At 34.6% G+C, this 24,761-nt stretch overlaps 1 protein-coding gene and 1 non-coding gene across 2 annotated transcripts; one reads left to right on the forward strand and one right to left on the reverse strand.

Moving 5' to 3' along the window:
- Positions 1 to 19,400: 19,400 nt before the first annotated feature.
- Positions 19,401 to 19,934, reverse strand: LOC107261644. The gene has a single exon (XM_015722351.1). The coding sequence runs from the start codon at positions 19,932 to 19,934 to the stop codon at positions 19,401 to 19,403; it is 534 nt and encodes a 177-aa protein (XP_015577837.1).
- Positions 19,935 to 23,949: 4,015 nt separating this feature from the next.
- On the forward strand, positions 23,950 to 24,056 carry LOC112535472. The gene has a single exon (XR_003079591.2). It is a non-coding gene; the product is annotated as a small nucleolar RNA R71 (small nucleolar RNA).
- The last annotated feature ends 705 nt before the right edge of the window (positions 24,057 to 24,761 follow it).

Consider the following 24,761-nt stretch of genomic DNA (forward strand, 5'->3'; position numbering starts at 1 on the left):
TTTTTTTCTTTGCAATTATTGAAGCATTGGATCAGTGCCTATGATTGCCACTTCCAGGCGCTTTCACTCAACACTCGTGTATATGTTCCTGATATAAAACCAAATCAACATACTAGATAGAGATTAGAAAGAGAGACAAAAAAAGATAAAAAATTAAGAATATAGGTAGGATTTCATATCCGATAAGGAAAGAAATCACATGTTCTTTGTTTTCTTCCATATGGCTAAGTGTAAGGATCAAATCGAATTGATTTAAACACAAGCATAGACAAAGAACACAAGAGAAAGAAAGAACGTGAGGGATAATTCTATGCTTGCTAGTCAGAGTGTTGGTAAGTCCACAAATTTCTTAAAAGAACCTATAACTTAATTTCCTGCAATGTAGAAAACTAAAGTAATATGCTTATTAGCCTCAAGTATTCAGTTGCATGTGATTTTTATAGTGTGAAAGCACTTATTCTGTAAGAAGAGACCAAAAGCTAAATATGAACAAATAAATAAATAAAGATTAATAAACTAAAGTCAAATTAAGAACAAGAGAAGCGTTGACTAGGCAAAAACTCTCGTAGCCCCAAATTTTATGAGCTAGCTTAATAAAAATAAGGGTAAATTCTGGTGGGCCTACCTAAAAATTCTCCAACCCAAAGTACTTCCTTATATGCATTTCAAACGTTAAAGTGCTCAAATTTTGGCTTGTATTATGCTTGGATTAATCGAAAATAATATAATTTCTCCTTTATGCGCTTGGATTTACGTCTCTCCTGCTCGATCATCAAGCTATGCCCAATGCCATCGATCAAGCTTGTTAATTGCATTCCCATGATTCCTTATGCCCAACCTTGCATCATCATGAGTCCTCATGCCTAGAGGAACAAGGAAGAATGTAGATCCTAATGGTGCAAATCCTAAATCAGAATATTTGGGCGTGCCGCGATTCTCGGCGTCCTAATCAAATAAGGAGTCCTTTCAACTATGGATCATAATCCTGCAATCAGTCCTGATGATATTAGGAGTTTAGGCTACGAAAGAAATCCTAATTCAAGTAGGAATCCTAATTTAACTAGGAGTCCTAGTTCGATTCAAATTGCAAGTCAATGAGCTTATCCAAGACATTTTGGCTAAGGACATATCAAGGCTTGAAGAATTGGATTTAAGTTCTAGTTCGATCCTAATTTAACTGGGAGTCCTAGTTCGATTCAAAAAAGCAGAATTAGAGCATATGAAAACTTTGGGCCTAACTTGGCTTATATTATGAGGTCCATCTATATGACTTATGTAAACTAGGATTTTATGGCTTATTTTGGGAGGCCACACATGTATTTTAACCTAATTAGGACTTCGTTTAAGTTATCTCTTTTAGTTAGAAAGGTTATCTTTAACCTAGATCAGATGTTGGAGTAAATCCTTATTAGTTAAGATTTAGGGTTTTCTAAGGCCTATATAAGGCTAGTACGAATTTTAGTGTAATGAATTAAAAAAAGTTGAGGTTAAAAATTTAATGATAATTGGTATTTTACCTTAAAGCTTCTTTGCTTTGTCTTTGTGTTCTTATGTAGAATGCATTCTTAAGAAACATTCAAGTAAATTGATCATGTTCTTATGAAGTGTTTCGAAATTGGAATCTAGGGACAAGTTTTCTAAATTCTAATTCTTGATCATCTTTTTTAGCAATCTGTTTTCTAACCTTTCATAGGGGTTGAACTGAATTGGCTCTTAGGTTTTCATGTTAATATGTTGGGGGTCCACAGTTCAAAAGGGGTTCTCAAGCTTATTCATGGACGTTCCATATCAATGATATCAATACACGATCAACAAAACACAAAAGTAAAGAAGAACGTGAGCGATAAGTCTATGCTCGTGAGCATGAATGTCGATAAGTCCATAAAGCTCTTGAAAGAACCCAAAACTTGATTTCCTGCAAGGTAAAAAATTGAAATAATATGCTCATTCGCCTTAAGTATTTAGTTGCGTGCATTTTTTATAGTGCAAAAGTCCTCATTCCATAACCTCCACGAATAAGCTTGAGAACCCCTTTTGAATTGTGGACCCTCAACATATTAACATGAAAACCCCAAGAACCAATTTGGTTCAACCCCTATGAAAAGTTAGAAGGCAGATTTCTTAGAAAGATGATCAAGAATTAGAACCTAAGGAAAACTAAGTCTCGTAAACCTAATCCACAAGGATAGATCAACTCCTTGATAAGTAAGCTTTACATTTAAACAAGAATACAAAACCTAATCTATATTAAAGGATTAAACCCATATGCAGGTTTGATATCATTGCCCAAGATCTATCTAGAACTAGATCAATGGAAACTTTAGACCTTTCAAGTATATTAAACTATCAAAACTAACGTATTAAAGGTAGAAGACACCACAATTTAATATGGATTCTAAATTGATAAGTTGGATTTGAATGCCACAAACAATGAATTGCTTGATAAGTTCGAATTAGCTCTAAACAAGAACTAAGAATAGAGTATAAACTCATAAAATATATTAATCATTAATCAATCAATGAACTTGAAAATTCGTACTAGGCTTTAATAGCGTTTAGAAAACCCTAATTCTAAGCTATTAAGGAATTACAACTCAAATAGGATAGAGACAAACATCCAAACTAAAAAATATAACTAAAAACAAAGTCCTAATACTCCTAAAGTACTATGTAGCTGCCCATTAGGAGTAAGAAACCTTAATTTCTTTAAGTCACATGCATGGGCCATCTTTGCTCGAGCTAATTAGGCCCAAACTCCTTTATGCTCCTTTATGTTCATTAAGCCCATGTTAGATTTATTCAAGCCCAATAAATTGAATTAGATTAAAGAGCCTTGAATTTGAATCCAACTCTTTAAGCCTTAATGTGTTCTTAGCCTAAATGTCTTGAATAAGGCCATTGAGAGCTTCTTTTATCTTTTTAGCCTTGGACCTTTGTAATTGGGTCTCCATGGATGTGAAGTGGATCTTGAATACTAGCTGGATTAGGATTCCTAAGGTCACTTGAATTCTTGATGTCATTTCGACTCCTAATATCTTTAGGACTCCTTGTTGGAGTAGAACTCCTAGTTATAGTAGGACTCCTTGTCAGAATAGGATTCTTTTATCTAGTAGGATTTGCATCATTAGCATTCCTTGTTGTAGTAGGATTTCTTATGCTAGATGGGTTCTTATCAATGGTGGAGATCCCAATAGTCCAAATGTTGAATTGGAATATTGTGGTGTGCCTCGATTCCAAATCTAGGTTTGCTAGTGCGGGTCTTCATAAGTCTACAAAGTTCTTGCAAGAATGCATAACTTGATTTCCTACAAGGTAGAAAACTAAAACAATATGCTCACTGGCCTCAATTATTCAGTTGCATATAGTTTTTATAGTGTGAAAGCCCCAATTCCATATGAAGAAGAAATAAGAAGCTAAATATAAATAAATAAATAAAAAAGGATGAATAAACTAAAGACAAATCAAGTATCGGAGAGGAGTTTACTGGTCAACAACTCTCATTTTCCCAAATTTTGTGAGCCAGCTTAACCAAAGCAAGGGGAAATCTGTAAGGGCCTACCTAATAATAACCCGACCGAAAATACTTCTTTATATACATTCCAGACATCAAAATGCTCACATTCCCACTAGTATTACACTTAGATTAGTTGAAACCCATATGATTTCTCACTATCGTGCATGGATTTACGTCTCGTCTTGCTTGAACATCAAGCTAGGCCCCAATATTATTGGTCAAGCTTTTCAATTGCATTCCTATGATTCCTTACACCAATCCTTGGATCATCGCGAGTCCTCGTGCCTAGAGGTACAAGGAACAAGCCTTAATTCTCATCGTTCCTTTTTTGCTCCGAAAGTTTTATTTGTAATCATTCGAAGACTGATAGCAATACTCAATCAACTAATTTTCTTTCTTTGCATTAGTCCAAGTATTGAATCAGTGCCTATAATTAGCGCTTCTATAAGCTTTCTCTTAACAGTCGTGTTTATGCTCCCCATATAAAACCAAACTATCATACTAGAAAAAGAGGAGTTGACTGATCCACAACTCTCACAGTCCCAAATTTAGTTGACTGGTCAACAACTCTCATATTCCCAAATATTATGAGCTAGATTAACAAAAATAGGGGAGAATTTATATGTGCATACCTAATAACACTCCGGTCCAAATTACATAATTATATGCATCCTAGAAATCAAAATGCACGCATTCCCACTTGGATTAATCGAAAGCAACATGATTTCTCCCTTATGCGGATGTGTTTTCATTTTGCCCTGCTAGATCATTAAGTCATGCCATAATGCCACTGATCAAGCTTGTCAATTGTATTTATGCTCGCCTAATAAAACCAAACCATCAAACTAGACAGAGATTAGATATAGTGGAATAAAAGAAAAGAGCAAAATGAGAACATAGATGGGATTTTGGATCTGATAAGGAAAGAAATCACAAGTTCTTTATTTTCTTTCATACGGCTAAGCGAAAGGATCAAATCAAATTGACTTAAACACAAGGGACAAAGAACACAAAACAAAGGAATGACATAAGCAATAAGTCTATGTTCACTAGAATGAGTCTTGATAAGTCTGCAAAGTTCTTAAAAGAACCCATATCTTGATTTTCAACAAGGTAAAGAACTCAAATAATATGTTCACTGCCCTTAAGTATTCAGTTGCATGCGATTTTTATAGTACAAGAGAGTAGTTGACTGGTCAACAACTCTTGTAGTCCCAAATTTTATGGGCCAGCTTAACACAAACAAGGGAGAATTCATCTAGGCCTACCTAATAATACTCTGAACCAAATTTCTTCATTAAATGTGGCCCTAACATCAAAATGCTCGCATAATTGCTTGTATTACGCTTGAATTTTATGATTTCTCCCTTACGAGCATGGATTTACATCTCGTCCTACTTGATCATTAAGCTAAGCAAAATGCCATCGGTCAAGCTTGTCAGTTAAGTTCCCATGATTCTTTATGCCAATCCTTTTATCATCACAAGTCATCATGACTAGAGGAATAAGGAATGATGGAGATTCCAATGGTGCAAATCCTGCCTCAGAATATTTAGCATGCCTCGATTCTCATTATTCCCACTTTCCTCTAGAAGATTTGTCCGTGATCATTCAAAAAAATGATATTAATAGATGTTTAACTAATTTGGCTTATTTTATATCCTTAGTTTAATCTAAAGTTTTGCTTATGTTAAACAATCTTTAATTCTTTATAATAAGGTTCTTAAGTACAAGTTGTTTAAGGGTCTTGTTGGGAGTTAGAGTTTTTTGCTTGATTAGGTGAACGATCCTTGGTGAGGACATTAATATTGAATACGAGTATTGCATAAGTTAGCCACGTTAGTATCAATGAGGGAGTAGCTAATTGGTCAACAACTTTTATTGTCCCAAATTTTTATGAGCCAGCTTAATAAAAATAAGGAAAAATTTGTGTGGGCCTACTTAATAATATTCCAACCTAAATTACTTCATTATATGCCTCCTAAATACCAAAATGCTTGCACTACCGCTTGTATTACACTTTGATTAATAAAGAACAACATGATTTATCCCTCAAGCGTGTGGATTTACATCTTATCTTGCTTAGTCATCAAGTTAAACCCTAATACCATTGGTCAAGCTTGTCAATTGAGTTCTCATGATTCCTTATGCCAATCCTAATGTCATCAGAAGTCATTGTGCCTAGAGGAACAAGGAATGATGGAGATCTTAATGGTGCAAATCCTAGATTAGATTATTTGGGAGAGACTCGATTCTCAACATTCCCTCTTTCCTTCAAAATATTCATTCGAGAACATTCTAAGAATGATATTAATACTCAATCAACTAATTCTCTTTGTTCGCATTTATCCAAGCCTTGGATCAATGCCTATGATTGCAGCTTCCACGTGCTTTCACTCAACACTGGTGTTTATGCTCTCTACATAAAATCACAAGTTCTTTGTTCTTTTCTATATGGTTAAGCTTAAGGATTAAATCAAATAGATTTAAACACAAGGGTAGACAAAGAACACAAAAGAAAGGAAGGACGTGAGCAATAAGTTTGGGATCGAAATGTTATTTGGTACGCCCATGCAAATTTCCACTTGTTTTCAATATGGAAACATAGGAGTGCAATTGATAAGCTTGACCGGTGACATTGAGGTGTCACTCGATGTTAAAGAAGCACGAGATGCAAATCTACACATGTAAAGGAGAAATTATGCTGCTTTCAATTAATACAAGCGGGAATGCACGTGTTTTGATGTTTATGAGGCATATAATAAAGAGAATTAGGTCGAAGTGTTATTAGGTAAGCCTACATGAATTTCCTTATTTTCATTAAGAAATCATAAGAACATAATTGACAAGCTTCATTGGTGCATTGGAGCATGAGTTGATGATCGAGCAGAAGGAAATGCAAATACAACCGCATGATGGAGAAAGCAGGAATGTGCACATTTTGATGTTTGGGATGCATCTAATAATGTAATTTTAGCCGGAGAGTTATTAGGTAGGCCCATAGGAATTTCCCCTTGTTTCTTGAAGCTGGCTCATAAAATTTGAGACTACGATATTTGTTGGCAAGTCAACTCCTCTCTAGTTCTTGATTTGACTTTAGTTTATTCATCTTTCTTTATTTATTTATTCATATTTAGCTTCTAGTTTCTTCTTCTTATAGAATACGGGGCTTTTGCATTATGAAAATTGCATGCATCCGAATATTTGAGGCTAGTGAGCATAATATTTTAGTTTTCTACCTTGTAGAGAAATAAGTTATGGGTTCTTTCAAGACCTTTGCGAACTTATGAAGAGTTGCACTAGCGAACCTAGTCTTATTACTCACGTCCTTCCTTACGCTTACCCATAGAAGAGAATAAAGAACTTGCATTTTCTTTTTTTATCGAATACAAAATCCTACCTATGTTCTCATTTCTTTCGTTAAAGGAACAAGGAAGGATAGAGATCCCAATGCTGCAAATCTTGAATCGGAATATTTGGGAGTGCCTCGATTCTCTTCGTTCCCTCTTTCCACTAAAAGATTTGTCCATGATCATTCGGAGAATGATATTAATACATGATCAACTAATTTTCTTTCTCTGCATTCATCAAAGTACTAGATTGGTGCTTATGATTGCCACTTTCCACGTGCTTTCACTCAAGACTCGTATACATGCTCCCCAAATAAAACCAAACCATCATACTAGACAGAGATTAGGAAGAAAGACACAAAATAAACCAACAAAATTAGAATATAGGTAAGATTTTAGATCCAGTAAGGAAAGAAATCACGAGTTCTTTATTGTCTTCCATGCGGCTAAGCATAGGAACCAAATCGAGTTGATTTAAACATAAGGGCATATAAAGAACACAAGACAAAAGGAAGGACGTAAATGATAAGTCTATGCTCTCTAGCGCGAGTGTTAATAAGTCCATAAAGTTCTTGAAAGAACCAATAACGTGATTTCCCACAAGGTAGAAAACTAAAATAATATGCTCATTGGCCTTAAGTATTCGGTTGCATATAGTTTTTATAGTGCGAAAGCCCTTGTACCATAAGAAGAAGAAACTATAAGCTAAATATTAATAAATAAATAAAGAAAGATAAATAAACTAGGGTCAAATCAAGAACGAGAGAGGAATTGACTGGGCAACAACTCTTGTAGTTCCAAATTTTATAAACTAGCTTAACGAAAAAAAGGGTAAATTCGAGTAGACCTATCTAAAAATACTCTGACCTAAATTACTTCATTATATGCATTCCAAACATCAAAAACCTCCCATTCCCACTTATATTAGACTTTTCCCTTTCACCTATGGATTTACGTCTCATGCTACTTGATCATCTATTGTCACACCCGTACTCTAAGTATGTATTCATCCATTTAGCATTGCATTTACATATAGTATCTTAATTGAATGAATGTAGTACTTAAGTATGTTTAATAATAAATAATAGTGGGACTTAAATGAAAAGAAAATGGTGGATTGAATTAGGATGAAAGAATAAAAGTTAGAGGGTTCATAAGTAATTTGAACAATTCATTAAGGATCTAAGGGGATACTTTATAACTAATTCTACCCTGAACTATATCTAGAATCATCCACTCTCTACTCCTAAGTCTCTATACACATATATGTTCACACATGCACACACACTTAACAGAAGAAAAGAAAAGAGAGGAATTGAGAGAGTTTCTTCATTAAACAACCTGATCAAATCTTTCTCCAAGAGGAATTTCAAGGTTTAAGCACTGATAGGCTAAATTATGTTAGCTATAATCTAAGGCAGTGTACCTATCGATGCAGTCTAGCACTAATGGCGAGTATCAAGGTCGTATTCGTCGGGAAAGTGAAAGCCTAGAGTTACTCCTTTGTTCTTTGTTATGTTAACCTAAAATAAATGATGAATACTTTCTAAACTAACTAATAACTACAATCTAAGTTCTAAGGGAGATGCAAGAGTAATTGATAACTAAGATAACTACGGCAAGAGAGCAAACCCAAAGGGAACCTAAACTAGTTGGCAATCAAACAAAAGATTAAAGATTTTTGAATCTAATTATGCTGCCCGTGGACGAATTCTTAACCGAATTCGGTTTCTCTCTCTCGATAACCAAATTCCTAAATCTAATAACCTAAAGTTGGAATCTCTTCCTAACGATTGATTCTTAAATTAGCATTAAGCTTTAATCCGCCTCTATTAAGCTTTGTTAATTCTTAATCCGGCTAGTTAATTATCCTTATCTCTAAGCGATTATTAACCAGTTCTTGCTATTCAAAATTCCAAATGCCAAATGGACTTCTCAATGACACAAAGCAATCTAAACACACAATTCATAACGTCCCATGAATAATGATTATCTTATTAATACTGAAAACAAGAAGAATACAAAACTAATCCAAACAATCCAAACAATCCAATAATATAATGCTAAACCAACATAGTAAAGAAATCCCAATGGATTTAATCAATCTAGCTAATCATGTTTATTATCAAAATACACAAGAATTCAATTACAACAATAAGCAAAGGTAGAGAAAACCCGATTACACCCTTGGATGAGAGTAAACAGCCCCAATTCCTCTTGCTCGAATTGAATCGATTCTTGTTCCCCTTGCTCGATTTGAAAACCAATCAACGAATCTCACCCAATCTTCAATCCTCGAAGAGAATCCGATTGAAACCTTGATCCGAATCTCCTTTTCCCTTGGTTTCAGCTCAGAAAACCCTTTGAGAAAGAAAAGTTAGGGTTTGGGACGTTCTCCCCCGCTCTTTCTTTTTTCCTCTCTTCTTTCTTTTAACTAATTCCCCCTGTCGCCATCAACACGGTCGTGTTCCCAATACGGTCTGGTATTGATGCCCATGTTACTCTTTGTGGCCGTGCTCCCTAAAACTTCTGTTTCTTTTGATGTTTGATGCACCAACACGGCCGTGTTGGTGAACGTGTTGGGAACACGGCCAGTGTTGAAACCAACACGGTCATGTTCAGCTTCCTCTTACTCGTAATTAGCTTGTTTTGGCAGCTTCGGCATCCAATTATGCTCCAATTCTTCCCTTTATCATCCTTTGACTTCTTTTGGACCTAATGCACACAAACAGACGCATAGGGTGAGTGTTGGGACCAATTCATATGCAAATGTCCATAAAATCAATCTTAAAAACCCCATTTAGATGTGTGTATTTTACGCACATCAAATAACCCCACACTTAGCTCATTGCTTGTCCTCAAGCAATCAAAAGTAAAATAAGGAAAATAAACCACTAAGGAACTATACTTAAGCTGACAGACAAGCTAGAGAGCTCCTGCACATATCCTTAACAAGTGTAAGTCAAACAAAAAGAAAAGAAGCAATCAATTCAAGTATCACAACCAAGATGCCAATAATTCACACAATACTGTCTCAACGAAATTCTTTAGAACCAACTCCTCACCAGATTCACTCTAAATCACTCAAAATGTTTAAAGGGTAGTGTCGAATCGCTTAATGCATCAACTACTGGCTTACTTAAATCCTACTCCTACCACTTATAGAGAGTCAACAACCATGTCAAGAGGTCTTTATAAGGGTTGTAATGGGGATTAGGTAGGGGTAGGTAAATTTGGTAAGAGTTGAACCTATGGTGTTCTGCAATGAAATATATGACATGCACACAAGTCACAATAATCATAAGGGGTAAACGATGGATAGTAGTCCAAGGTGGGAAATAGGAATCAAGTCAAAATGTTTAGCTCACTTATTTTCTTTCTTTTCATCACCTTTCCCTCTTATTCTTCTTTTTATATATTTTTCTTCTTTCTTTTTTTTTCTTTTTTTCTTTTTTTTTCATAAAGGAAGAACATTCACATAATAGAGTGAATTTCTTTTTGGATTGAAGTAAGCTGCTACAAGATTCCAAAGCTATTCCCAAGATAAAAATTCCCAATAAAAACAACTCATGTGCAAAATCATAACCCAAAGCAGAATAAAACTAAGTGGTAATGGAATATGATAAAAAATGGTGAAAGAAAGGGTTATCTACAGAATCAATAAACGAATGAAGGCTATTTGGCTAGAATGATAAACCTAAGTGCCTCTATTATACCAAAGTGTTAAACTCTCCTTGTGGCCCTTATAAGCATTACCGAGCAAGTTCTAAAAGTAAAGACAGTAATTGGCACTCTCAACAAGAAATAAATACAAGCTTATAAAGTGTATGCGTAAGGCTCAATTTCTCACAAGTGTGCTTTTTGAGTAGGTTCCAAACAAAAATCATCAAAACAGAATTAAATAAACCAAAGCAACTTAGTGCAAAACTCAAACTAATTATCTTACATTCTTCCGCAAGACTCAACACTATCGGTTTTACCCGATCACATGGACATAAACAGGATTTCAAAAGCAAGTCAACAGTAAGAGCATCGAAACAAAGTGAAAATTTTCAAAATTTTACAAAAAATTGCACAAAGAATAAACAAATAATTAAGAAGGAATAAATATCACCCACCCCATACTTGAGGGACACACTGTCCTCAGTGTACAAATATAAGAAATGCAAAAGGGAAAAGAACTAATACTGCCCTGACTATGGCTCCGGAGTGAAAAGAGGTGCATCATTAGGGATATCAGGGGCTGGCTAGTCTGTGGTAGAGGAGTGGCTGCAAATAATAAAATAAGGAATTAAAATCGAAACTGAAACAAAAATTAAATAAAATATGAAAACTTAAACTAATAAAATGTTTCAAAACAAAAGGTTAAAATATTAGAGATTAAAGAGAAAGTTTGGGGTGCCTCCCAAAAGCGCTTCTTTTTAATGTGATGAGTCTTCTTAGCTGGACTCATGGTGAAAAGCAAATGGTGGGGATTGACGACCATCCATCCTTCTTCCAAGCAAATGGCTTCAAGTATCCGCTTAAAGGGATAATCGTCGACTTCCTCTTCCGGACTGTCAAGCAAGCTGCCAGTATGATGGGCAAAACTCGCTCCTCGTATAATTGAACGTAGTCATGATGCTGTCCATTTAGCATTGCATTTACATATAGTATCTTAATTGAATGAATGTAGTACTTAAGTATGTTTAATAATAAATAATAGTGGGACTTAATTAAAATGAAAAGAAAATGATGGATTGAATTAGGATGAAAGAATAAAAGTTAGAGGGTTCATAAGTAATTTGAACAATTCATTAAGGATCTAAGGGGATACTTTATAACTAATTCTACCATGAACTATATCTAGAATCATCCACTCTCTACTCCTAAGTCTCTATATACATATATGTTCACACATGCACACACACTTAACAGAAGAAAAGAAAAGAGAGGAATTGAGAGAGTTTCTTCATTAAACAACCTGATCTAATCTTTCTCCAAGAGGAATTTCAAGGTTTAAGCACTGATAGGCTAAATTGTGTTAGCTACAATCTAAGGCAGTGTACCTATCGATGCAGTCTAGCACTAATGGCGAGTATCAAGGTCATATTCCTCAAGAAAGTGAAAGCCCAGAGTTACTCGTTTGTTCTTTGTTATATTAACCTAAAATAAATGATGAATACTTTCTAAACTAACTAATAGTGACAATCTAAGTTCTAAGGGAGATACAAGAGTAATTGATAACTAAAATAACTAAGGCAAGAGAGCAAACCCAAAGGGAACCTAGACTAGTTGGCAATTAAACAAAAGATTAAGGATTGTTGAATCTAATTATGCTGCCCGTGGATGAATTCTTAACCGAATTCGGTTTCGCTCTCGAGATAACCGAATTCCTAAATCTAATAACCTAAAGTTGCAATCTCTTCCTAACGATTGATTCTTAAATTAGCATTAAGCTTTAATCCACCTCTATTAAGCTTTGTTAATTCTTAATCCATCTAGTTAATTATCCTTATCTCTAAGCGATTATTAACCAGTTCATGCTATTCAAAATTCCAAATGCCAAATGGACTTCTCAATCACACAAAGCAATCTAAACACACAATTCACAACGTCTCATGAATAATGATTATCTTATTAATACTGAAAGCAAGAAGAATACAAAACTAATCCAAACAATCCAATAATATAATACTAAACCAACATAGCAAAGAAATCCCAATGGATTTAATTAATCTAACTAATCATGTTCATTATCAAAATACACAAGAATTCAATTACAACAATGAGCAAAGGTAGAGAAAACCCGATTACACCCTTGGATGAGAGTATACAGCCCCAATTCCTCTTGCTCGAATTGAATCGATTCTTGTTCCCCTTACTCGATTTGAAAACCAATCAATGAACCTCGCCCAATCTTCAATCCTCGAAGAGAATCCGATTGAAACCTTGATCCGAGTCTTCTTTTCCCTTAGTTTCGGCTCAGAAAACCCTTTGAGAAAGAAAAGTTAGGGTTTGGGATGTTCTCCCCCGCTCTTTCTTTTTTCCTCTCTTCTTTCTTTTAACTAATTCCCCCTGTCGCCATCAACACGGTCTGGTATTGATGCCCGTGTTACTCTCTGTGGCCGTGCTCCCTAAATGTTCTATTTCTTTTAATGTTTGATGCACCAGCATGGCTGTGTTGGTGAACGTGTTGGGAACATGGCTAGTGTTGAAACCAACACGACAATGTTCAGCTTCCTCTTGCTTGTACTTAGCTTGTTTCGGCAGCTTCGGCGTCCAATTATGCTCCAATTCTTCCCTTTATCATCCTTTGACTTCTTTTGGACCTAATGCACACAAACAGACGCATAGGGTGAGTGTTGGGACCAATTCACATCCAAATGTCCATAAAATCAATCTTAAAAACCCCATTTAGATGTGTGTATTTTACGCACATCAAGCACTTTGTTGGCTATAATCTTCATCTATAAAGGGTTTAAAGGTTTATTTGGTAAGTATTATAAGAGTTTTGATTTATTTATGTTAGGAATGGTGAGCTGTATTCTCGGATTGGATATTTTTTATTTTTTACCCTACATATTTATGTCATATCTTGAGCTAGAGAACTCCAAATTAGGCGTAGCTTAATGCATAGAAAACTTTAGGCAGTCCTTTTGTAGTTTTACATTTGTGCTAGTTCTGTCTTTATCTTTATGGAATCAAACCAAATGATTTATTGCTCATTCTGTCAAGATAGTTTGATCTTGTCATATTAAATTATGCTTAACTCCTTCTATATTTATCTAATTGAAGTGAAACTTTTTATGCATATTATTGATTTGGAAACCTAGAATTATAGAAGATGAGACTCAAATACCTCATATGTAATTCCTAATAATTTTCAAAGTTGGCCCTAAAATCATGGTTATTGAGAGAGAAATGTAAGATTGAGTTTAAAAGCATAATTTACATATCATTTGGGGGCTGCATGATAGGAAAGCATAAAGGCTTATTATTTTGTTGAATTCTAAGATATTGAAAATGGCAAGAAATGCAAGTGCAAGGTAGATATTTTATGGAGCTGGTTGGGTATGACTAAAGGCCACTTTCGATGAGAAGATATCAAGTCTTTGCAAAGTTGGTTTCTTTGATTTGAGAGCTGAATATTGAACTTGAAAAAAAAAAAAACTTAAATTTGTTATTTTAAGCTTAAATTTCAGATTGGTACTTATTTCAAAATATATTCTATTGGTTTTACAAATTTGAAGTATAATTAACAAAAGTAGGTTGTTTGTGTTGGATTTTACATGTGATGATTTTGCAATTCAACAATAAGAAATTTTCAGCTTTTAGTTCGCCTAATTAATCAATATATAATGTTCACTAAAGATCTTGGCTTTTCCTTGATGAGCACAAACATTGATAGCCTTAATTTCATCGATTACATATTACTAATATTCACAATTATAGGGCAATCTAATATAGTTTCATTTTAGTGTTCAAAATAGCATTCATCTAATGCCTTTGAGCGAGTGAAAATGTACTTTGTTTTCAAGAAATGCCTCCTCACAGTGATGTGTTTGAAATGTGCTGAGATTGATATATGCCCATGTGATTTGTTTGTGGTTGTTAATACGCATTACACAACAGGGCAATTGATTACAGGCCGGTTAAGGGTGAAAGGCCGGACCGTGCTAATGTAGAGGAAGGGTTAGCCATCAAGTGTGCCTAGAGTGAGATTTTGAATGATGGTTGATTGGTGATAATTGTTGTGAGGGTGGTTAAAATCTATGAGACTTTTTATACCATTTAAAGTATGTGATGTTGATAATACTATTTTGTATGAGTGTTAGAATAGGTTATGTAGTGGTTTTTTTTGCTTAACAAAGATTAATTGCCTAAAGAATATGATTCACAATGTTATATGTAGTGGGATAAATTACATACCCTAGTCTCTAGGACTTAGTATAGAGCAAGAAGAGTGTCGAACACTCGAGAATTGAGGTAAACTTTGTATTAACCGGTTAGGTACTAAGATGGATAAGCAAAATAAATAAAAATTATAATAGTAATTAAAAAAATAAGGAAATCTAAATACTAACTAATTATTTAAGTATTCACACAAGTTATAACAGTATATTTATATGGGAAAATCACAAATCAGAATCAAATAAGAATTTTGAACATTATTATCATAAAACATATTGATTGGGAATTAGTCTATAGTCTTTAAAGGTAATTCTCATTGTCAATTAAAGGTATTTCCTCTTAGAGTCTACATTCATTTTCATGGCAATGCAGAGATAAGGAAAAATCGTTAACACATTATACTAATTCTTATTCCCTTAAGATGGATCTCTTGTATCCAAGCCAAATTCAATTCTTAAGTAATATCAATTACGTTCCACCAAATTACTCCAAATCTCTTTATGAATAATTTGATTAACAAGTTACATATGGTGATCAAGCATACATAATACGAATGAGCGCTAATTGAAATTAAATCATAAATAACATAAGATGAAAATGTAGTTCTTAATTAATTCATCATTGTAAATCTCATACAAAGACTTAGAAAAGACACATATTTAGAGAACAATAAGAGAAAATCAATTGCAACATAGGAAAGGTATATAGAAGAAAGTGAATAGATAAAACCCTTGTTTAAGTCTTCTAGCACTTGCTCAATGTAGAACAATCTTCTCTTCTTGCTTCTTGACTTGGTCTCCTTCTTCTTAATTCTCAAAAACTAGAACAAAGTCTTTGCAATGTTTTCTAAAACTTAATACTTCTTTTAAAAACTATGCTCTATATCTATATTTCTTTTCTCATTCCAAAACAGAGCCAAACACACTTATTTTATATGTTTCTAAAGGCTGCTATTCGTGTAGAAATTGGAAAAAGGCACCTTTTGACATGAAAAATCACCCTCCTTTGTAGATTCTGTAATTTCAAGGGCATTTTCGTCCATTAGATGACTTTATCTCTAGATAGTTGCTTCTTGAAAGTTATAGAACATTCTGTTATCTTTCGAGAGCAACTTGAATCACCTCATTTGGATGTCTGTAGACAAAGTTATCACCAAAGTATGAAAACTGCTCAAACTAGGAAATGTTGCAACTCTTGGGGACTAACTCGTCAAGATGGTGCCGACTCGTCACTCGAGCCTTCTATGAAGACTCGTCAAGATGGTGATGACTCTTCAAGATCTACTAAGGCTCTAATTAGACTTTTCAAGCTTCACACTTCATGCCAAACGATCCCAAGTCCTTTTCATGCACATTTTGAGCCTAAAAACATGTAAAAAACACACACAATCAATCATAAACATAAACCAAATAAAAATAACACCTGTATAAACAAACAAGCACAGAAACATAGTAAAATCAAATAAAATTAAACTAAAATAACCTAAAGAACTATGCATATTTGCATTGTATCAAACTCCCCCACACTTAGACCTTGCTTGCCCTCAAGCAAGAGTAGATCTTCATGGAAAAGTTAACAAAATTCTCTTCTTCTCCAAAACAAATGTAGTTATCTTAGCAAACCATTTCAATTCTGAAAGAGGTTAAAGAAAAGCAATAAATTTACCGTGCTATCTCAATTTACTAAAAATAAAACCAAGAACACAAAGGCAAGATTCTAACCATGCTACTTAGCCAAAATATTCATTCTTCAAACTTAGGGATTTTAGAGGCAAAAGGCAACCTAGAGACAATGTTAAGCACACATAACAACTCACTTTTGTCATGGCATTTTTAGACAATTTATTTATTAGCATATCTTCTAGATGTATTCTTTCTGAATGAATGCAAATGAGGAGCAAACATAAATGCATACAACTTACTCGAATACATCATACATCCCTTTCCGAATAATGCAACTAAGGAGCATACTCAATTGCACACAACTTACTCAAGATGCATCATATTAAAAGCATTTTCTCTTTTCTTTTTTTTTTCTTTTAGTCCTCATCCATTATTAGAACACAAGTTTTATACGTATTATGGCTATAGTTTTCATAAGGTTACTCAAAACTTCTAAGAAAACCTAAGCTTGAATCTTTACCACTTTAGCCTTAAGCATAGCTAGCAAATTGACTAAATATTCTTTAGATCTTAGAAATAATAAAAAGAGATAAAAAGGTAAACTTATAGCAAAAAAAAAAAATCTCATTCAAAAACGAAAAAGATTTGTAAGATGACTACTTATTAAAAGATAGGAGAAATATGAAATGTATAATAAATGCAAATATAGCAAAATGCACTACCTAACCACATAAACCTAAAATATACTAAAACACAAATAAAACAAATACAAATACTAATAATATATAAATAAGTAAATAAATAAATACATATATATATATATATGTATATATATATATATATATATATATTCCTTCCCCCACACTTAAAATGAAACATTGTCCCCAATGTCATAAAATAAAAACAAATGAAGGCATGGATAGAAGGACTCCCTCAATCATCTATAGAGGTAGGAGGTGGAGACTTGATCAGATAGCCAGAGTGAGCGAAAAAATAATTTAATTTGTACTCCATTTTGCGTTGCTAACGAGCGAGTTTTTTGTTGTGAAATTCCATCTCATTTAGTTGACGTTGCATAGCAATCTGCCTATCTATTATTTGATCTCAAATAGGAGGATGGGCACTTGAGGAACTATCGGTGGTACTTTGAATTGCATAAATGAGGAGAGGAACATCACCGGATGGTGGGTATCGGGGAAGTTCCTCTTCGGAAGCACGCTACTCTTCGGATTCTGCATACTTTTGCTCCTCAACCGGTGGTGGTCCTTCAATTCCCCTCCAATAAGAATGGGAATAGGGAGGAATCAAATAGAATGCAGCATCCACTACTTCTCCTTTACAAAAGCTTGCTTAGTAAAATAAGAATGCTCAACAAAATGAACATAGTTATCAAGTTTAAGATTCAAAGCCTTTGCAACAATGGTAATCACATGTCCATGAGTTAAAGGTGCATCCTTACGTGAAGCACAAGCTAACAATTAATTGAACACCCAATAAGTCCAGCACACTTGTTTCTTATTATGAATGCACCACATTAAAACAACTCTTATGCAGAAACTCGATTGAATTCAATTTTATAAAAGAGAACACATGCAAGCACTTTATGTAGCAACCAATATTTCAAATCCTTGATAAACATAGCTTTACCCTTCCTAGAATCAAATGGGGTTTGCAAACCAGTTAAAAACATCCAGAATTCATTCAATCTAAAAGATGATAGGGGATCATATAACCCATCCCTCTTAAAACTAAAGACACGACTCATAAAAGTGTAAGTAAGTTGATGTTTCTTCCCCTTGCACGTGAAATTCCAGAATTTGTGAATTTTTAGGATTAACATCTAATGTAGTATAAAATCCGGTAGTTAATTCCATATTGGTATCTTCATGCATAGAAACATATCTCTTAAACCCACATTGAGTCAACAATTGATCAAAAGATTCAAGCATACCCACATCATTCAAAAGAGAGTTAGGAATGTACTTATAACCTAAGACTTCCCTAAACTTGATTTATGTGAATTTGGCACCCTCGTCATTTGTAAGGATTAGGAACTTGGCTTTGTAAACTTGGGAAAGATCTTCCTCTTGATGAGGTGTTTATTCAACGTGTGGCCTCCTAGAAGATGATGCTTTAGTCTTGCCAATGGTGAATGTCGTGCTTGCAAGAATTAGAATTGGAGAGATATGTAGAGAGGAAGAAATGAAAATGGAAAATGAAAACAAGAGAATAGGAAGAGTGGGGAGGGTTTTTGGTTATGAGTAATGTAGAGAGAAAATGAAAGAAAGCCTAAGTATATAAGAAGTGAAAGAATAAGAAAAGATGGAAGATAGGGGAAAGTTATGGAAACTTGTTGGATATGAAGATATGTGAGATTGGGTAGTCAAAAGGGTGTACATAGATATAATAGGGGTGTAAGAGGTAGGGGTGTAAGAGATAGTGGAAAAGTGTGTTTAGATGTGAAAGAACATGTCTATTCTTGGAAAAGAAACAACCTTTAAGTTATGAAATTATATTTTGGCAAGTAATAAATAGAATAAAAAAATTAATGAACAATAAAAAGGAAAAATATGTAACACATAAAACAAATAATTAAACTATGCTATGATAAGGATAAATATACGATGATGCAACTATAGGTAATATTAATGTGAGTGAATGAGTCGTCAATGTATGATGACTCGTCACTAAAGCCTTATATGACGAGTTATCACCATGTGACGACTTGTCACCTAATCTTTCTATTACGAGTCGTCGACTCGTGATGACTCGCCACCTTATATTTTGACACCAATGCTAAGGCACTTAAACTAAATAGGCAAAGAAAGTAATCTAAAGCAAAAATAATATGATAAATAAGGGTTAAGAAAGAGTGAAGTAATGACTCTAAGTAAACAAAATGAAGTAAAATGAAATAAAAGCAAAGAATGTAAAAATGTATATTAAAGTTAAGGAAAAAAAATGTGTTAATCTTACCATGCTAAATTTAAGGGTCTATAGCTTGGCCTTACCTCAATTTAATTATGGTGTAGATAGAGGGATAGAACAGCCTGTATCAATTACATCACCGATCAAGTAGGGCTTAAGGCGATGTCCATTTACCTTAAAAATTTCTCCCTTTGCATTGGCAAGATCAACCGTATCATGAGGATAAACTTTCATAACTTTAAACGGACCCGACCATCGTGACCTTAACTTTCTCGGAAATAACTTGAGTCTTGAATTAAAAAGGAGAACAAGCTCACCCTCATGAAATTCCTTCTTAAATAAATGCTTATCATGCCAGAACTTAGTATGAACTTTATATAACTTCGCATTCTCATAAGCATTCATTCTTAACTCATCGAATTCATTAAGTTGAAGTAACCTCTTCCTACTGGCCTTTTTCACATCAAAATTCAAAGTCCTTGTTGCCCAATATGCCTTATGCTCTAATTCAACGGGGAGATGAAATGACTTCCCATAAATTAATTGATAGGGAGTAAGGCCAATTGGGGTTTTAAAGGTTTTCCTATACGCCCATAAAGCGTCATCAAGCTTTAATGCCCAATCCATTCGTGAAGAAGACACCGTTTTCTCTAGGATCCACTTCATCTCTCTATTGCTGATCTCAACTTGCCCACTTATTTATGGGTGATAGGGAGTAGCAACCTTGTGTGGTACTCCCTACTTCTTTAAGAGAGCCTCAATCATATGATTACAAAAATGGGAACCTCCATCACTAATTAATGCCCTAGCAGTACCAAACCTAGGAAAATTAATTTTCTTAAGCATCTTCTTGACCACTTTAGCATCAATAGTAACAATTGGCAATGCTTCCACCCATTTTGAAACATAATCCACCATGACCAGAATATACTTGTAACCTAAAGAGCTAGGAAATGGACCTATGAAATCTATACCCCAAACATCAAAGAGTTTGACTTCAAGGATTCCTCTTAAGTGCATCTCATGTTTCTTAGTAATGTTGCCCATTCTTTGACATCTATCACATGTAAGAAGAAAGTCTCTAGCATCTTTAAATAAAGTTGGCCACCAAAAACCAGATTGTAGTACCTTAGATGTCGTTTTTGTTGCACCGAAGTGTCCTCGAACATCCAAGGAATGACAATGTCTCAAAACATCTTAAGCTTCATCTTGAGGAATGTATCTATGAATTAAACTATCGGCACATCTCTTGTAAAGCAAAGGCTCCTCCCAATAATAGAATTTAATATCATGCAGAAATTTCTTTCTTTGTCGATAATCTAACTCATAAGGAAGAACACCACTCACAAGATAATTTGCAATATCCGCATACCATGTAAGTTCCTTTGATACCACACTTAGTAAATGTTCATCATGAAATGTGTCATTAATTGGGACACCATCATCATTCCTTTTTAGTTCGTCTTGATCAATCCTTGACAGGTGATCCGCAACAAGGCTCTCACTACCCTTCTTGTCTCTCATTTCCCAATCAAACTCTTGAAGCATCAAAATCCACCGTAAAAGTCTAGGTTTCACGTCCTTCTTGCTTAGAAGATACTTAAGAGCAACATGATCTGAATAAACAATCATCTTTTGCCCCATAAGATATGCTCTAAACTTGTCAAATGCATAAATGATAGCAAGCAACTCCTTTTCCATAGTGCTGTAGTTGATCTGAGCATCATCAAGTAATTTGCTAGGATAGTAAACCACATAAGGCTTACCTTCCTTTCTTTGACCCAAAACATCCCCAAACACAAAGTTACTAGCATCGCACATTATTTCAAATGGTTGCTGCCAATTAGGTGGTTGCAAGATGGGTATGGAAACAAGAGCTTTTTTCAAAGTTTCAAATGCACCGAGGCACGCTTCATCAAACTCAAAAATAGCATCTTTAGCAAATAACTTACACAATGGCCTTGCTATCTTGGAGAAGTCGTTGATAGAAACCTGCATGTCCAAGGAAACTTCTGATATCCTTAACACTCTTCAGTGGTGGCAAATTTTCAATTACTTCTATCTTCTTATCAACTTCAATGCCTCTTTTTGAAACTGAATGACTAAGAACGATTCCCTCTTGTGTCATAAAGTGACATTTTTCTCAATTTAAGATTAATCCATGCTCAATACACCTATTAAGAACTTTAGATAGATTGTCTAGATAGTTGGAAAAATTAGTACCATAAACACTAAAGTTGTCCATAAAAACCTCAACACAATTATTGAGTAAATCACTAAATATCGAAAATATGTATCTTTGGAAAGTTGCAGGTGCATTACATAAACCAAAACGCATACGCCTAAAAGCCAAAGTACCATAGAGACATGTAAAGGTGGTTTTAACTTGATCCTCGGGATGAATAGGAATTTGATAGAAACCATTAAGTCCATCCAAAAAACAAAAATAAGAAAAGTTGGCTAGTCTCTCAAGGACTTGGTCGATAAAAGGCAATGGCAAATGGTCCTTCCTAGTTGCTTTATTTAATTTTCTATAGTCAATACACATATCCGTGACAGTTCTAGTAGGTATTAAATCATTAGATTCATTCCTAACAACGGTTAAGCCTCCCTTCTTTGGTACAACCTGGACGGGGCTCACCCATTTACTATCACTAATGGAATATATGATTCCATTATCAAGCAACTCATCACATAAGGCATCAATATTATCACTAAGCAAAGATGAATTAACAATAAAAGGAAATTTAAAGTTAGAGTCAAGAAATGCATATCTTAGGTTTGACGGTAGGGGCTTGAGCTCCATCTTGACTTCTTCACTTGATGTAGTATCCTTTGGATCATCCACTATACTTAAAGGTTCAAATCTTGATGTCCTATGGGAATTTTATATGGAATTACCTCCAAAATATGCTTATTAGCTTCTTGCGTCCCGGATAGCTCCATAGAATCTTGCCTCAAACACTCATGAATTACTTCTTCAATGCATTCGCCAATAACATCTAGAATCAATTCTACTTGCCACTTCTGCAGGTGTTGACTTCATAATATTCAGCACATCAAATTCCATCCATTCATTATCCACCTCTAATCTGATCTTTCCTCTCTTCATATTAATAATTGCTCCTACTATCATAAAAAATGGTCTTCCAAACAAAATTAGGATCTCAAGATCTTCCTTCATTTCCAACAAAGTTAGCTGGTATTATAAACTTCCCCACTTTTGCTAGCACATTTTCTAAAATGCCAAGTGGATATGTGACAGATTTGTCCGCCATGGAAAGACACATATTGGTAGGCTTTAGTTCATCCAAATTGAGCCTTTTGTAAATAGAGTAAGGCATAAGACTAACACTAGCACCATATCACATAAAGCTTTATTAAAATGCGTACCTCCTATTGCACAAGAAACTATAAAATGAACCTGGATCCTTAAGCTTTGGTGGAGACTTTGAGTACATAGCCTTGGATTCTTCAATAAGAGATACTAAGCCATAATCTTCAAGCTTGCTGTTATGACTAATAATATCCTTAAAAAATTTACCCCAAGCTGTCATGTCCCTAACAGCATGCACAAATGATATAGTGATAGTAATTTCCCTAAGATAATCAAGGGATTTACCAAACTGTTTATCCAAGTTACGCCTTATGAACTTTTGAGGAAAAGGAAGAGGTTTAACATATACTATTGGTTCATCATTCATTGATTGTATGGCATCTTCCTTATTACCTTTCTTTGCACACTCATTATCATCTTTACTTCTAACATCCACTTCCTCAATCTCTACCCCATTATCATCATCATTAACCACTCTTTTTTTCTTACTGATATCCCTTTTAACCTCCTTACCACTGCGTAAGGTAATTACTTGACATGATTCTTTTTGTACATACTCTGGTTGGCTAGGAAGCTTTCCCAAATGTTTAATGTTGGAGGAAGAGGCTTGTTGGGCAATTTGGGTTTCAAGGATGCGGTGATGAGTAGCAAGCTGCTCAAGTTTAGAGTTTAGCTGCTCAAATTGCTCCTCATTTTGTTTGTTTATGGACATTTGTCAGTTGACAAATTGCTCCATAAGATTTTCAAGAGTAGGTTTAGGATGGGCAGGATTAAAGGTTTGTTTGTTTCCTGGAAAATCCCGGTGGGTATTAAGGTTTGCTATTTAGGTTATATGGAGGGTTTAATTGAGAGGATGGGGTTGACCAAGAGAAATTGGGGTGGTTCCTCCATTGAGGGTTATAAGTGTTGGAATTCAGCCCCATTCTTTGGTGAAAACCCTCTTGCATGTAGTTCACATCCTCATTTGTACTTAAATTACATTGAGAATATGAATGGGATCCTCCACAAGACTCACAAACAATATTAGTACTTTCTATTGAATTAATTTGATTTCTACTTACCAAATTGGTGAGAGCATCTACCTTTGCATTCAACATTTTACTTATGTCAAGCTCCAAAACTCCCCTTACTTTTGCTATAGTTGTTTCATCACCCATTTATCCTTGAGATGCAAGTTCTTCAAGCAAGGTAATGGCTTCTCTAGCTGTTTTATCCATCCATTTCCCACCGGCTATTGCATTCGTGATATTTCTATTTTCATTCGTCAGCCCATTATAGAAAATTTGAGGAATCATCCAATCCGGCAAGCCATGATGTAGACATTGCCTTTGGAGTTCCTTAAATCTCTCCCAAGCTGAATAGATTGTCTCACTTCCATTTTGCTTTAAAGTAGTGATCTCATTGCGAAACTTGGCCATTTTATATGGTGGAAAATATTTGTGCATAAATGCTTGCTTCAATTGGTCTCATGTTATGATTGATTCATTTGGCAAACTAGCAAGCTAAACTTGTGCTTTATCCCTAGCCGAAAATAAGAAGAGTCTGAGCCTTATTGCATCATCTGTTACACAATTGATCTTGAAAGTTGCACACACATTAAGGAAAGTTAATATGTGGGCATAAGGATCTTCTCCTTGTAAACCTCTAAACTGATTATTTTGCACCATTTGGATGATACTTGGCTTGATCTCAAAATTGTTGTTAGCAATAGCCAGAGCCACAATACCTCCTAAACTTCCTGCGATGTCGGGCATTACAAAATCGCCTAACTTTCTACTTTCTGGTGAGCCATGTTATTCAAGTTTTGTTGGTTCTCTCTTCTTTGCCTTTGTTCCCTGCTTAAAGCATGTATAGTTAAATCAATATCAGGATCAAAGTTCAAATTATTATTACTAGTACTTCTAGTAAGCATGTTAATCCAGAATTAAATAAATTAAACTAAACAAATAACAATAACAAAAATAAGATATAAAAATGAAGAATATAAAAACAAAATAAAAATAAAATAGAATAAAAAACAAAAACAAGGCCTAAAACAACCTTTCTCTACCCTAAGTTAATAAAAATTACTATTCAACTCCCCAGCAACGGCGCCAAAATTTGTAGCGGGACAAATC

This window comes from Ricinus communis, chromosome 3, assembly GCF_019578655.1.
Source record: "Ricinus communis isolate WT05 ecotype wild-type chromosome 3, ASM1957865v1, whole genome shotgun sequence".
Classification (NCBI taxonomy): Eukaryota; Viridiplantae; Streptophyta; class Magnoliopsida; order Malpighiales; family Euphorbiaceae; genus Ricinus; species Ricinus communis.